The sequence below is a fragment of the Somniosus microcephalus genome, chromosome 8, assembly GCF_052327205.1.
Source record: "Somniosus microcephalus isolate GS21.2 chromosome 8, FLI_Smic_1.0, whole genome shotgun sequence".
In the NCBI taxonomy this organism is placed as follows: Eukaryota; Metazoa; Chordata; class Chondrichthyes; order Squaliformes; family Somniosidae; genus Somniosus; species Somniosus microcephalus.
Window position 1 is genome coordinate 188,136,901 of NC_140994.1, and position 16,154 is coordinate 188,153,054.

Below are 16,154 nucleotides of genomic sequence, written 5' to 3' on the forward strand. Positions count from 1 at the left end.
TATCTCTGTAATCTCCTCCAGCCCCACAACCCCCTGAGATATCTGAGCTCCTCTAATTCTGGCATCTTGAGCATCCCTGACTTTAATTGCTCAACCATTCAGCTGTCAAGGCCCTAAGCTCTGGAATTCCCTCCCTAAACCTCTCCGCCTCTCTCCCTCTCTTTTCTCCTTTTAGACGCTCCTTGAAACCTACCTCTTTGAACAAGCTTTTGGTCATCTGCGCTAATCTCTCCTTATGTGGCTTGGTGTCAAATTTTGTTTTATAACGCTCCTGTGAAGTGCCTTAGGACGTTTTACTATGTTAAAGGTGCTATATAAATAGAAATTGTTGTTGTTTCTTCTGTGCCACGAGCACCACCCTACACATTCAAAGCTCTGCCACCTGCCTCCTATCCTGCTGTCGGCTCCTTATGGGGATACGTAGTGACAGATCCAAAGGAACGGGTCACTCCCCTCATGAATTGCTAACGGGGACACCCATGCGAACCCCACACACCTGTTGGTCCCCACTCTGACTGATAAATAAATTAAGGAGGTGACTCGGGACAAATTTCTGAGCGATCTGTGGGGAACTTTAAAAGAACTGAACTTGAGGGCTGCCCACAACATTGGGAAGATGCACCAATGCAACAGACTATACATGGCTCTGAGTAAATCCCAGGAGTGGGAAGTAGGGAGCCAGGTGAAAGTCTTTGAACCACTCTACAAGGGGCTGTATAACATTGTTGATAAAGTTAGTCCCATGGTCTATGCGGTTCAGTTACTTAAGAAAATTAAGTGGTTTCATATTGACCAGATGAAGCTTTTCCAACGCACTAACAGGTCCAGAAGACAACAAGCCACGATTATGAGCATGGTGAGCGGATTTATCTGCTCCAGTGGGATGATGAAGAAGGGGTGTCTAATGGGACACCCCCACCCAATGAGGCGCCCTTGCCTGAAGTGGCACCTCCACAGGTACAGAATGATTCAAATGAAGGTGGACAGGACATGGGAGCTGTAGAAACCTCCTCATCCCCAGGTCTGGAACCACCTCCTCTCTGCAGACGAGTCCAACTGACCCCCCCTACCACACGGCAGCGTAGTAAAAGAAATAAAATGACACCCTTGAATTATCGTCAGTGGTAGGAGTGAAAAAATTGCCCAATGCAGGAAAAAGAAAAGTAGGGTGCCCGTTTTGTTTTGTTTTTAAAAAATACATCAGTATTGAGAGCCTGAACTAATGGGTGTACATAGGGTGCAAGGCCGGGAGTAACACTCCATTTTTGTCCCTTTCCCTTACAGGCAAGGGAAGATGGGGAGACTATTTTGGGTGCTGTGTGGTATAGCACTCCACCTCGGAGAGGCAGCAGCAACGCACGGGGAGATGTCCAACAGTGTGAGTTACAACAGTCAGATTACTATTGTCCCAGCAACATCAGGCTTAGGCACCACTCAGGAGGTCGCTCTCCAGTCCATTACGGGTACGTGTGAAACCAGTTGTTTGGGAAGGATATGGGTGACCACTCACAAAATTCAAGAGGGAAAAGGGGTATGTATAAGATGTAAGAGTGTAACCGCGAGTTAACCACTTGTATGGTTCCTCTGAACAGAGGCCGGTAACATTGCGAGATACCACCAGATAGGGGAGCCTAGGGGGAACCCCAGGAGTCTGACTCAATCAGAAAGCAATGGGGAAACTATGCTATGTTGGCCACGATGGTAGCAAGAGCATAAGGGTATATATGGGTGCGTAAACCCTTCGGGACGCCATCTAACCATACTTTCGTATCCACAGAGCCGTTTTGTGGAGCTCCCATCCACTGGATAGGCAGGAAAAGTATCCAAGCGAATGAAATAGATGACAGGGGTCCCTACCAATGATTGGTGGATGGGGAGGGAAGGCCGTGTAGGAGTTAGAAGGGTTGCACACATTATCATGTGCAGGAGTGTAAAAACGGAATAATACAGACAGTGGAATTGAAAGTCCGTCCTAAACTTCCTCCCCACCAATAAAACACAACTGCGGGAAGAACAAGAAACCCGGGTTGTCTGCCCCAAACAAACTCTGGGGCTGACAAATGGGTTAGTGGTAATCCCAACTCGAATGATATTGTACCATGATGTGCGCCACGAGGTGGTGCCAGTAATATTGAATCTGACTGAAGTGGGATTGCCAAACTGGTGCAAACCAGAGACAGCGCAGTTATATGGGAGGATGATGCAGAAATTAATAGAAGGATTTTGGGAAAGGGCCGGCAGAGCACTGGCGGAATTGGAATTAGAGCCGTTATATCGCAAGGGCTCAGGGGATGGTAATGGATTTAATGATACCTTGGGGAAAAGAAGTACTGAGATCATTGAAGAAATTGAGTTTGGTTACAGGATTAAAGGGAACCATATCAGAAGGCGACGGGGTCTGATAAATGATGCAGCAACTGTTTTTAATACTGGAACCTTCCTCATTAATAGCCTTGATTTGGCTAATTTGGATCAATCGATAAAGGTGGTTAGGAATCGTTTAAAGGAAATTTTAAATAAAATGAATGGTCTAGAACAGCAGGAATTGGAAGAGGACCAAATTATGACCATTCATCTACAATACGTAGTTAAATATTTAGAATCCCATGCTAAAAAGATAAATCAAATTTTAAAGTAGGATCGAAATGCCTCTAGTGAGGCCGCGTGAAATGATGTGTGTGTAAAGTATGGGTCTTGGTTAGTGGAACAAGCCCGTGAAAACCTACAGAGCATAGCTGAAGGGAAGTTACCCTCATGGATGACTGATCGACACCTAAGGGCAATGTCTACTTACCAATTTACCATGAATATGTGAAAAGTCAGGGGGTTGGTACAGGTGTACCCAGTGAAACATGAATGCCATTTCCAGGAACAGAACATCACCCTGTTAGGAATGGTATTGTATTATCCCATTTTACCCGAAAAGGCGTCCCCAAATCCTCTGTTCCTTGTCGAGAACATAGGAGAACATTAGGGAGATCACTTAATAATGACAAACCCCCGAAGTACGTGACCCAAGTGGATGGGACCACATGGGTGGCCCCAGAACTTACCGGGTGTGCGCAAGCTCGGGATACATTCATCTGCCCTTATAATGTGGTAGACCACGCAGCCCCTGTGTGTGGGTTTGACTGGGATGGGATAGAATGGAAAAACACCATGAAAGTGATTGCAGGCCAGCATTTCCTCATATGATCTGGGTGAATATTGTGTCACCGCTATGCACCGGGAATACCAGTACAGTAACAACCTGACTTGTCCTGTTGTGGCGGGAAATTCTTGTTTTACCCCAGTCCAACCTGTGAGACTTGGGGCGCGGGTTTCATTAGTGTCAGCTGTGGCTCAGTAGGTAGCACACTCGCCTCTGATTCAGAAGATTGTGGGTTCAAGTCCCACTCCAGGGATTTGAGCACATAAAAAAGCTAGGCTGACACTCCGGTGCAGTACTGAGGGAGTGCCGTCTTTCGGATGAGACGTTAAACCGAGGCCCTGTCTGCTCTTTCAGGTGGACGTAAAAGATCCCATGGCACTATTTCGAAGAAGAGCAGGGGAGTTATCCCTGGTGTCTTGGCCAATATATATCCCTCAACCAACATACCAAAAACAGATTATCTGGTCATTATCACATTGCTGTTTGTGGGACCTTGCTGTGTGCAAATTGGCTGCCGTGTTTCCCACATTACAAAAGTGACTCCACTTCAAAAAGTACTTCATTGGCTGTAAAGTGCTTTGAGACATCCAGTGGTCGTGAAAGGCGCAATTTAAATGAAAGTCTTTCTTTATTAAGTATATATTCGCATAGGCAAGTAGATATCGCTGTAGAAGATGAGTTGAAAGAGCAATTACACCAGTATGTAACTCAATTCGGCTATGACATTCCACCTCTGCCAGAAAACTTGATAGAGTTAATGAGATGCATTAGTCAGTCCCAAAAACACTTTTATACCTTGGCCCAGAAAAATCGTGAACTGCGTAAAATGATCTCTAAAGTCCTGGTGGGACATCGGTATGAGTATTGAGGTTCATCCCTGGATAAGAATTATCTCCCACGTTTTGGTCATTGTTCAGTTGATGGTTGTATTATATTTACCAATGATAACTTGTCAAGTCAATAGGAGATGTAAGCAACAACAGTGGGGTAAGCTGTTGCAGAAGATGCCGAAGGAAGAAAACAACACCTACAAGTTGTAAGTGCCTGTGACCCTTGATTCGGGAGCACAACCACTTGAGGGTGGAATTGTAAGAACATACTATTTGCTGTAAATTTTGCTGTAACTTTGACCATAGCAGTACTCAATAGTAAATTGACCAAATTTTATGGACCATCATGCTTCGTGAGGCCAAAGATTGGTTGCTGAGATGCTATGGTTGTAAGCTGTGAAAGCTGCCAATTGTCTTTCAACAAATATGGAAAACAGACTTTGAAATTCTATGGGAACAGACTATTGAGCTGTGGAATCAGTGCAAAAACAGAAACATCTTTAAACTATGGAATGTAACCAGCCTTGAAACCCACGGATGCTCAATGAACAATGATAAGAAGAACTGTAAAACAACTAATGCCGTATAGTTAGCAACACATACACAGTGGGAGAGTTGCCAAGTTTTGGGGTATAAAAGATGCTATAAATTGACCACTCACTGCTGCAGCCGGGCGACCTGGTCAGTTGCCAGAAATCATAAATCTAGTCACTGCCAGATTGACTACTTGCTGGTGTTAGTACGTATGTGGTGTTTTGCTTGAGCTTAAAGTAAAGGGATAGCTCTGTGTATGTTGAGGTTAATTGGGAATTATTATATGCTATATAACTGTCGGATGCTTGCTTGTAATCTCTTGCTGATTTTTAAGCAGATTCATTTGGTTTTGTGTTGTCTGTTCGATGGGTCTGAACTTTGGAAACTGTTGGATGGGGTGAGGGGCAATTTCCGCACGTTTTACAGATTTAACATTCAGATGCCTTCATGCCTGAAATTTCTTCTTTTTTGCTGGCAGATTTCCCATAGCAGTACTCAATAGTGGTACTCAATAGTAAGTTGGAGGATACAAGTTGGGACATTTTTACTGCGTTAAAAGTGCTATATAAATGCAAGTTGTGGTTGTTGATTTGCCATTTTACAAGGACAAGGATATTATACTAATTCTTCTCCTAAGAGGAGTTGAATGTAACTCAGGCACAAAGTCCTAGTGCTGCAATTAGGCACATTTTCAGGCCAGATACAGGGTAACTACTCAGGCGTATTCTGAGGTTAAATATAATATATTTTCTGCCACTGGGGATGTAACTCAGAAGGACATTACTACATGTCTTTCTCTTTTTAAAAAAAACCAAACTGAGTGTAATAGAAATTTGGCTGTGCGACAGGTATGTTTTGAAATTATATAATTATATAATAAAACAGATCACCCCCGTCATTGCTGATGGTGAGACTGAGATAGAATCATAAATAGAATAGTACAGCACAGAAGGAGGCCATTAAGCCCACCAAGTCTGTGCCAGCTTTTTCGAAGAGCAATCCAGTTAGTCCCACTCCCCTGCTCTTTCCACATATCCCTGCAATTTTTTCTCTTTCAAGTATTTATCCAATTCCTTTTTGAAGATAATGCTGGAAAATGGGGCAGGGTGTATAATGGACAGCCAAACCAGTACCGCCCCCACTGATATTGAAAGTCCCGCCCATGGATTTTATAATGAGGATATAGAAATGTAAAACTGAAGATAAAATTACACCAATTTATATCCTTCCTTTGCCAAAGACCTAAAGGCATAGGGCTGAAAAATTCGATAATTGCCGAAAACGCAGAGATCGCGATGCGCGATCGGCCAGCACCCGTTGAAAGTAGTACAGGCAGCATGCGACATTCGTGCTGCCTCCTAATTAAGAGTATTGATGCGTGCAGTCCTGCGATGAGGTTGCTGCTGAGTGGCTGGGCATTCAGCAGGAGGCACAAGTTCATGCGAGGCTTGCTCTATTTAAAGCTAGCCTCCACTTTTAAACGCAGTCTGCACTTTTTAGAGGTGAGGTGCATTCTGCATTTAGCAGCTCATTGAACTGGTTGTCAAGGCAACTATCACTCAGTTATGGCTCCACAGGGCAAAGAAAGGGCACCCAGGTTCTCAGAGGCAGCACTGGGGGCCTTAGTGCAGGGGGTTGAACAGAGGAGACAGGTCCTCTACCTGCAGGGGGCCAAGGGGTCCCTCCAGACATACAGTGAGAAGGCAGTGGGAGCAGACAGCTGAAGCAGTCACTGCCAGCAGTCTTGCCCTGAGGAACTGGATCCAGTGCTGAAAGAAGTTTAATGGCCCCACACAAGTGGTCAAGGTGAGTGAACGCATCTTCAAATGCTGTCTCCCACCAACTGCACCACTAGCCTCACACACTGCTCAATGCACCACACCCCTTTCACTCACCTACCAACAATCTCTATCAATCACAACGCATATCTCACATACATAGCTTGACCTCACCCTCACACACTTATCACTGCTGCAAGTCTCACACCCACACCTGCGCATACTGCCAGCTATTCAACCATGGCAGGTACATCACCCAAGCACATTGCACCACACTCACTGACACGCTTCACCCAAACACATTGTACCACACTCACTGACACACATCACCCAAACACATTGCACCACACTCACTGACACAGACATCACCCAAACACGTTGCACCACACTCACTGACACATACATCACCAAAACACATTGCACCACACTCACTGACACATACATCACCCAAACACGTTGCACCACACTCACTGACACACATCACCCAAACGCATTGCACCACACTCACTGACACATACATCACCAAAACACATTGCACCACACTCACTGACACATACATCACCCAAACACATTGCACCACACTCACTGACACAGACATCACCCAAACACGTTGCACCACACTCACTGACACATACATCACCCAAACACATTGCACCACACTCACTGACACAGACATCACCCAAACACGTTGCACCACACTCACTGACACATACATCACCAAAACACATTGCACCACACTCACTGACACGCTTCACCCAAACACATTGCACCACACTCACTGACACATACATCACCCAAACACATTGCACCACACTCACTGACACATACATCACCCAAACACGTTGCACCACACTCACTGACACATACATCACCAAAACACATTGCACCACACTCACTGGCACACTTCACCCAAACACGTTGCACCACACTCACTGACACACATCACCCAAACGCATTGCACCACACTCACTGACGTACATCACCCAAACATATTGTACCACACTCACTGACACACATCACCCAAACACATTGGCCCAGAAATTCGGGTCTCCACGGCTGAGTACGCATGGAGTACTTACCCGTAGGCCCAATGGCAGTGCCAGTTTCCTGCATGCACTGCACATGCGCGGGAAACTGGCACTTCCGTCCCCCTGACAGCAGGTGTTAAGAGGTGGAACGCATGCGCAGGAGAGGCTGCGCATGCGCATCGAACTTACTTTTTTTTACAGGTTTTCCTGGGAGGGTAAGTCTCCAGAAGTTACACATTTAAAAAGCAGGTGTAAGGCCTGCTTTTTACAAGTTAAGTGGTGAATTAATTAAAATTTGAACATTTTTTCCACAGGTTTATTATTTTTAAATACTTTAAAGAAAGGTAAGATTATTTTTAGCCCCGTTAGAAAATAAAATAATTTTTTTCAAAAATTTAAATTATTACTTAAAATAGTTATTTCATGTAGTTTATAGTTTAATTAAAAAATGTGATTAAAAAAAAATTTATTTGAAGATTTAGTGATGTTTTGGGGCCCATAGTATTTCTAAGTTTTGACAGCTCTTCCTGTCAAACTTATGAATGGAGCATTCCCTGCTCCAATTGGCTCCCCATGGCCCACGTGCTCCCAGGGGACGCATCGAACTAACTGCACTCCTGAGATATGCAAGCATTGCGCGCCGGCAGTTGGAGCAGGCCCAGGATCAGAATTCCACGGGGGCCCACAGCTCAACAGCCGGCGCGCAAGTTAAGTGCAGGTCGGGGGCTTACACCCGTGGGAAGCCCCCGACCCGAATTTCTGGGCCATTGTACCACACTCACTGACACACATCACCCAAACACATTGCACCACACTCACTGATACACACCACCCAAACACATTGTACCACATTCACTGATACACTTCTCCCAAACACTTTGCACCACACTCACTGACACACATCACCCAAACACATTGCACCACACTCACTGACACACTTCACTCAAACACATTGCACCACACTCACTGACACACATCACCCAAACACATGGCACCACACTCACTGACACACTTCACCCAAACACATTGCACCACACTCACTGATACAAATCACCCAAACACATTGCACCACACTCACTGACACACTTCACCCAAACACATTGCACCACACTCACTGACACACTTCACCCAAACACATTGCACCACACTCACTGATACACTTCACCCAAACACATTGCACCACACTCGCTGATAGACATCACCCAAACACATTGCACCACACTTAATGACACACATCACCCAAATACATTGCACCACACTCACTGATACACATCACTCAAACACATTGCACCACGCTCACTGACACACTGAAGGGATAATTACTAGTCCTAGCCCCTCTATGACTACCCCGGATCAGGCGTATTCCTCAGATGTTCATTTTCAACTAAAGTTTGAGGTAGCTGAATCCGAAAAACGCTTAATTGGGTCTAAAGCTCTGGACCATCTCGCCCTAAAGGAAAGGAACAACCTGAAAATGTTACCATCCTCCAGATAGCACTTTTAATAAGTTTAGCTAGACTGTAATATTCCGGATATTATGAGGGTCCAGAAAACTCCCCCAGAATTCTGCAACTCCTCACCAAAGAGTGTACAGAGATTGAGTTTGCGAGTTTGATACAGAAATCTTATGTGAGACAATTCTAAAAATATATAGATTTATTAAAGAACCAACATGTAATTTATAGTTGGTGAGTCAATTGCAACATTAACAGTTCCAAAAAGAGAAAGCTTACAATCCTATTATCAGAGAACCTTACTCTTAAATCTCAACTTCGCTACAGTTTTACAGTTCTTAAAGTTCTATTCAGGATATCCACCAAAATCAAATACCTTTGATCTCCGAGGTACAAAGTGTTGGAGAATTACAGAGCCACCTCTGAAGCTGAGAATCACTTTGCCCCTTTAAAGCGAGTCTACTATCCCATTTGAGAGTTCAATATTTATACCCTTTTCCAGTGGTATTTCCTTTAAGGTTTTCTGCTGATGTAAGCTAATTAGCTCCAGTCATTTTTCTGCTGACCCCTGCAATTCTTACAGTCACCTCAGCTGGTAGCATTACACAATTATGACTCCTCTCTAGGTGTTCTAAGTTTACCATAAAAAACGATGTGATTGTAGGTGTGTTTTTTACTTGATGTCATTTTTACGTAGGCAGATGTTTATGCTTTGTGTGCTTCTTTATGAAGTGTAAATTAGAATACCTTTTCCAGGGTGAACCATTGTTTCATTCCTAAAGGTCAGCTTGCTGGAGCCTTTAACCTTCTGTTTCAATAAGGTTATTGATTCAGTGTCAACAACTATCTTATCTCAATAGCCAGAATGCTATCACAGTTTTTTCATCGTTAGGTTTCTAGATTTCCAGACCCAGTTTGTCATGTTTTAATAAGCCCAGAATTCTTTCATAGAATGGTGTCTTTTTTTGAACAGGTTATATGGCTTATTCCTTCACAAAACATCATCCAAACACATTGCACCACACTCACTTCCCTTTCTCTTGCAGGGCAAGGTGGCTCACAATTGTAGACAGCAGTAGCTAACCGGCAGGGAACGGGCAAGCCTGCATATCCTTACCCAGTTGGAAAAGACCATGCTCGACATTATTGGAAGGGCTGATAATGAGGCCATGGCGATCAGTGAGGCTGACACCTTTGAAGATGACAATATGCTCATACCTAATCCTCCTTCTCACATCCCACTTCCTCCTCATCCCACTATCTCTTCTCATTTACAAGCTGTTGATGGTGTAAGCATGCACATCTTGATTCCCCCTGCTCCCCTCAACACAACCCTACCCTTGTGCCTGTCTCCTTACAGATACCCAAGAGCTCCAGGCTTCCCAGCCAGTGCAGGAAGAGCAAGAGAAGAGTGATGGAGAAGAGACACCATCACTCAATCTGACACTCCCAGGCACCAGCGCAGAAACTGGAACTGCACGTACATTAAAGAGTAGTATAGAGGCGGGATCTGCATGTGGTGAGTCACTGGCCACAAGTGGCTTGCAGCCAGGGCAGGGGGAAAGGGTAGTGCAGGTCCCAGTTCCCCGGAGGATGAGGTCGCACACGAGTTCTGCTACAGAGGACCCATATGTGAACTTTGATGGGGCGGCCTTCGGATGAAGGTAATGGGCATTCACACAGAAATGCTTGGTGCATTGGCAGGCCTGCCAGAGAACCTGTTGTCACTGTCAAGGAGCATGGAAAAGTCCAGCTCCAACCTTGCAGAGGGCTTTGCGCAGAGCTTGGAGCCCATAATTTCCAGGATGGAAGTGATGGGCAACTCCATTAGAGCACTTGTGGACCCAACCATGATGCAGGGTCTGATGGGCAATATCACAGCTTCCATTGCAGCACAAGTGGAAGCGACCCAATGTCTCAGTGCTGTAGTAGAAGCTCAGACTTCTGTTATGCAAGCTCAAATTGCTGTCACGCAAGGTCAGACTGCTGCCATCATGGCTGCATTTACAAGCATGAAAGGGGCTTGCAGGGTATCACAGCTGTCCAGCAATCTGTCCTCCAACAGATTATTAGGATTGCTGAGGCACCACCCCAGGGGAGTAGCAGTGGGTCCATGGAGCACAAACCTTCTGTCTCCTCTCAGGATGACAGCATTCGTACTTGCACCACTGCCACTCCACCAGGGCCCTTGTAGTTGCCTGTCAGCCAGCCAGTCCAGACTGCTGCTGCCAATGCCGAGGTGGTGCAATTTACAACCGGGCCTTCTAGGCCCAGAGCTGTTCAAGGTCATCCTGCAAGGCCATCTGCAATCTCCCCCATTGAAACTTCAGCAGCCTTCCACCAGCCATACTGCAGCAACTGGGGTAGCATTTCGTAGTAGCACTAGTACAGGCAAATGCACACGGGTGATTAGTTGACTTTGTTATGTAGTACTGGATTGAATGATTTATAAATATGGTTTGGAATGTTTGCTTTGTGGTGCCTTTCAGTTCAGCATTTTGGCCAAGAGGAAGCTGTGATGTTCCGTGATTGAGGGATGGTGAGGTGGGGAAGTGTTGAACAACAGGGATCTGGGGTTTCATTCAGGGGAACTGGAGTCTGATGATGCACACAAGGACAGCCCGTCCAGAACATGGATGTGCAGGCTGCCTCCTCCCTTCCTTCTCCTCCACCTCCTCCTCCTCCTCCTTCCTCTGTGAGTAGCTTGTCTTTTTTACTGCCTCTGCTCCATCTCCCTGTCATGCTACAGCGCAAGTGACCATAATACATAATACTAAAAGCTTCTATTTAAATAAATATATTTAATTTCAGGATTTTTATTCAGAATCCACCTACAAGCTTGAATAATGATACAGTTCTTCTAGAATTTACCATTTTGCTACATTTGCTAAACAAGAATCACACTAAATATAATAACTTACATCATCCATTTCCCATGCAAGTTTCTTCATTTCAAATTTCAAAAAATCATGCTTTACACTGTAATGATGTTTTTAATATGAGAACAATCAAATTCTCTTAACTGCTTCCAATAATGCTTTCGGGTGAGGGGGTGGGTTTAGTCCTAAGTTCATTTCTATCAATGGATATCAGCTGGAAAAGACAGAGCATGCTCTTTAAATGGTCAATATTGCTGTTAACCAGAAACAGATGCCTATTGATCAACTGTCTACTACTTTGCTGAGTCTCTCCAGCTAAGAGTTGCAGTTCTGAGAAGCTCCTTTTTATAAAGGTACAAGCCGCCAATGGAAAACCTTGTTTAGAGGCATTTTAAGCTCAAATATTACTGTATAGGAAGGTTTAAGAATTTTCTTATAAATCATGTAATTTCTATGCTTTTATTTTGTTACAAGCCGGAACTCAAAAGTACTCCATTTCTCAGTTGAGTGAGAGCCCAAGATGGCAGACAAAAGGATTTCCGAAATTTATCTGAAGCAATTTCATTCATTCACCTTTTTTTGTTGGCAGCTTTTACTCATTTCTCATTGTTGACTAGTTGTTTTTGTAAATTCTGTGGGTTGTGCAGTTAATAACGACACAGACTTCAGGAGTAACAAACAAACAGGACTTTACTATTCGAAGGTCAGGGCGAATCTGCCCTATAAATCATGCCACAGCACTTATATACCGGTGTGGTCACCGTCGGTATTACCGTATACAGAAGCCAAACAAGTAGTGCCACACCTAAAATAGTTCTCTTAAAGGTGAACGGTTACATACAATAGTCTCTTAAAGGTAGACGGTTACATACACTACAATCCTCCCTTTTTAGCTTACAACATACGCATTCCCCATTAAACATAACATATATTCAACTTCATGTAAAACAATTTACAGATATAGGCCTAGAAATTGAGTGGGGTTAGCGCCCATTTTGAGGCGCTAGAGGGCCTAGCGCCGCAAGTACAGCCGATTGAGAAATTCACTTGGGCGCTGCCATCGGCAGCCGCAACCAACGATTTTTCAAAAGTTCGCTACGGGTCTTAGCGCCGGCGCATTAAGGTCGCGCGGCGGCCGGCCGCTTTCCCGGCGGCCGCCTGCCCGCACCTCCCTCCCCGGACTCCTCCAACACCCCCCCGCGGCACAGATGTGTGTGGGCCGCGAGCCCGGCACTTCTCCGAGGTGCCGGGCTCATTTTTCTCCACAGATCAACGGCCAGCGGTCGGGTGCAGGCAGCTCCTCCTTAACGGAAGGAGGAGGCCTGCACTTCCCCAGCCTGCCGCACCGCATCGGGTGCCGCAGCGGCGGATTAGCGCCGCAATGCGGCAGTCAGCGCCCATTGCGAGGCGCTGACACCCTCCAGTAGCGCCGGCAGCCGTCTGGGCGCGGCGCTACTGAATTTTTGGCGCACGCAGGGGGACTTAGCGCCGGCGCTAAATTTCCGGCGCTAAAGCCCTGGCGCGGCGCCAACTCAATTTCTAGGCCATAGTCTCTGCGGAAAACAGTTCACAGGTTCAGTCTCTGTGGCAACAGTTCACAGATTCAGTCTCTGGTCTTGACTCGGTCCGAACAACATCTCTGTGGTGTAGCCGGTTCACATTGCTAGCGTGACTCATCCAATAGTCTTTCCCTTGACGTAACAGCTTGAACTTCCGTCCTGCTGAACCAGCAGTGCTGACTTTTACAAACAGCTGGACTGCCTTCGTAATTTTTCCCTACTTTCCCATTAGAAGTAATAATGATTTAGATGGTTATCATCTTCGGCTTCGTCTTTTCCTTTTTTGCTTCTTGGAGACTCTCGGGGCTCCCTTATCAGCTGCCAGCTGTAGCGCCACCATCTCCCTATGTTCTTTAGACTTTAAGTGCTTCATCCTGATTTCTGCACTTTGGGAGTTTTCATCACAAGCTGGGCAGACCAAGTCCTCGTAATATTCCGTGTCACTCAACAGGTCATGGTAATATTCGGTGTCATCCTGAGCTAGTCTAGCAAGAGGGCCTGCTACTTTTTCCTTACCCAACTGGACGTTAGCCGACTGTTGTTCCCTCCCTAGACATCTTTCCTGAAGAGACTTCTTTATGCGTTCATATTCATCCCACTCTTCCTGGGTTTCCAGCAAATCCTTCACTAATGACTTCAATACTTCCCCTTCCATCGGAGATTGATTGATCGGGCTATTCAATCCTTCTACTGGAGCATCTGTTTCAACAGTCTGTTGTTCCCATTGACGTGATTCAGCGTACTTTTGGCATCCCAGTAAAATCCGTGTTGCACCCTCAGCTATATCCGTAACTTTTGAGAGCTCCGAACTCCTTCCCTCTGAAGATTGAAGCTCGTGTTCAGATTGTTCCCATTGCAGAGTCTTGTCCCTCAACATATGAAGGAGTTGGCTGACCGTTAACTCTTCCGCGGGAACACTGTGAATCAGAGTCTTCTCCATTTCATCCACCTTTCCCTCCAATGCTTTCACCTTCTTTTCCTCTTAGACTTTGGCTTTCAGCGCTCGGAGAAGTTGTGCCATGATGCTATCTAGCTCTTGTGCCATGATGCTCTCTAGCTCATGTCTTACAGTCTCTGTGTTTCTTACAGTTTCCTTTTCTTCCGCTGAAAGGATTCCCAGCTGAACCTGTTCTTCAAGTTGTTGAACCTCGGTCATTGCCGCCTCATATTTGTCTTGGGTTTCCTTCAATAATTTTCTGAGTTCTTGGACATCTTGCCTTTCATGTTCTGCCATGTCTTTCACCTCTAATTTCTCCTCTATGGATGGAACTTCTACCGATGAGTCTGTCTTGGCCTTGAGCTCATCAAGAATTTCCTGCAGCCTTTGGACTTCTTGCTCATGTTCAACCTTTAGTTGCTCATATGCTTCTACTGAAACTAGCTTTTCGGAGGTTGCCGAGTTAACCCCCTCCAGAATTGTAGCCTGGGCCTGTTCATACTGTTCTTTCAACTTCTCACACTCTGCTTGTAAGGAGTCGTAGAGAAGAACTGGAATAAAATCCTGGCTTCCTGAAGATTCCTCTTCATTTGCTTCTTTTGCAATTTTCTGTTGGAGTTCAGCCAAGGCTGCTATGCTATCTGCCTCTCGAAGTCTCACTGCCATCAAATCTTCTTTATTCTTGCAGTCTATCTCAGCCATTTTCCCTTTACTTTCATTTAACTGAGTGAGTAGTCCCTTATTCTGGACTGAGAGATATTGCACCTTCTCCTGTAGACCATTGCACTCCTTCTCTGCTCGACATAGCTGGTTACTGCTGATTTGGTTCTGTGTTTCAAGTTCCAACATCCTTTGCTTAGCTTCTTTCAGTTTCGCCCCTATAAGCTCCTCTTGCAACATGGCCACATTATTCTCATCAGGTAAAGAAGCATTTCTCTTTTCTATGTCCAAGATTTTTTTCTGCATCTCTTTAAGTGCACACTGCGATTCAGCTTCTCTTAACCTTGCCTGCACTAGCTCCGTCTCCAATTGCAGAACAAAATCCTCAGTGTAGCGTGGTTTGCCTTTATGCTGTATCTCTAGATCATGCAAATATTCTAACTCCTGAACATCATAAGGGAGATGTGATCGGTAATTGGTCACGATGGCTCTATGGTCGCTCTCTGCTTGAGCTAGCTGCTTCTGTTGTCTTTCCAGATTCTCCCATTCGGTGTCATAGAACTTTTTCATTGTTTTCATCTCTTGTACGAGACGGTAACTCAATTGTTCTAATTGTTGTCATTGTTCGGTGGAGTTCTGTTCTGAAACTTTGTTCTTCTCTGGAGCATAAGCCTTTATGCATGCCTTCGTTTTTCCAACCTTCGTCGGCAAGTCCATTTCAGCCTTGTCTTTCATATTTGGGTTGGTCTTATCGTCATCCGTTTCAGAATCTGAGCTGCTTGTCTGCACCGAGTCCTCACTCGTTATGGCTTTTAGATAGTGCCATTCCATGTCCATTTTCTTGATCCACTCCCGTCCTAGAAGTGGTGGTCCTCCCTCATGTAGTACGTATAAGTTCATTCTTGGGTGTTCTTTACCCCTATCTCTCACTTTGACTCTTATCTTTCCCATGGGGTATACTTTATGCCCCGTGTATGTCTGCAATACGAACTTGGTATCTCTTAAGGGTATATGTGAGAATAGCCAGTGGTAATCCCTTCGATTTATGACTGATAGAGCTGATCCAGTGTCCAACTCCATTTTCACTTGGATTCCAGCTATTTTCAGCATGACCCAGATAGTTTGTAGGTCAGCTTCCTTACTCACATTGTGAATTCTCAGACTACCCAGCTCCTGGCCGTTTGGGTCTGAGTCTGAATTCTGTTCGTCTGAACTCTTCTCAGCCACCTTGTGTACCTTGTTGTACCTTTCCTGTGATGGCTTCCTTTGGTTGTTGGTCCTTTGGTTGTTGGCCTTCTTCCCTGACTGGCATACCTTAGCTATGTGACCCAGTTTGCCACATTT

General features: G+C 45.2%; 1 protein-coding gene across 1 annotated transcript in view; it reads left to right on the top strand.

Moving 5' to 3' along the window:
• The first annotated feature begins 640 nt into the window (after nt 1-640).
• Nucleotides 641-16,154, top strand: part of LOC147113967 (uncharacterized) — a 54,853-nt gene continuing 39,339 nt past the window's right edge. The window contains exon 1 of the mRNA XM_085996176.1: nt 641-856. Within this exon, the coding sequence (XP_085852302.1) occupies nt 641-856 (216 nt within the window). The remainder of the gene's footprint in view (nt 857-16,154) is intronic.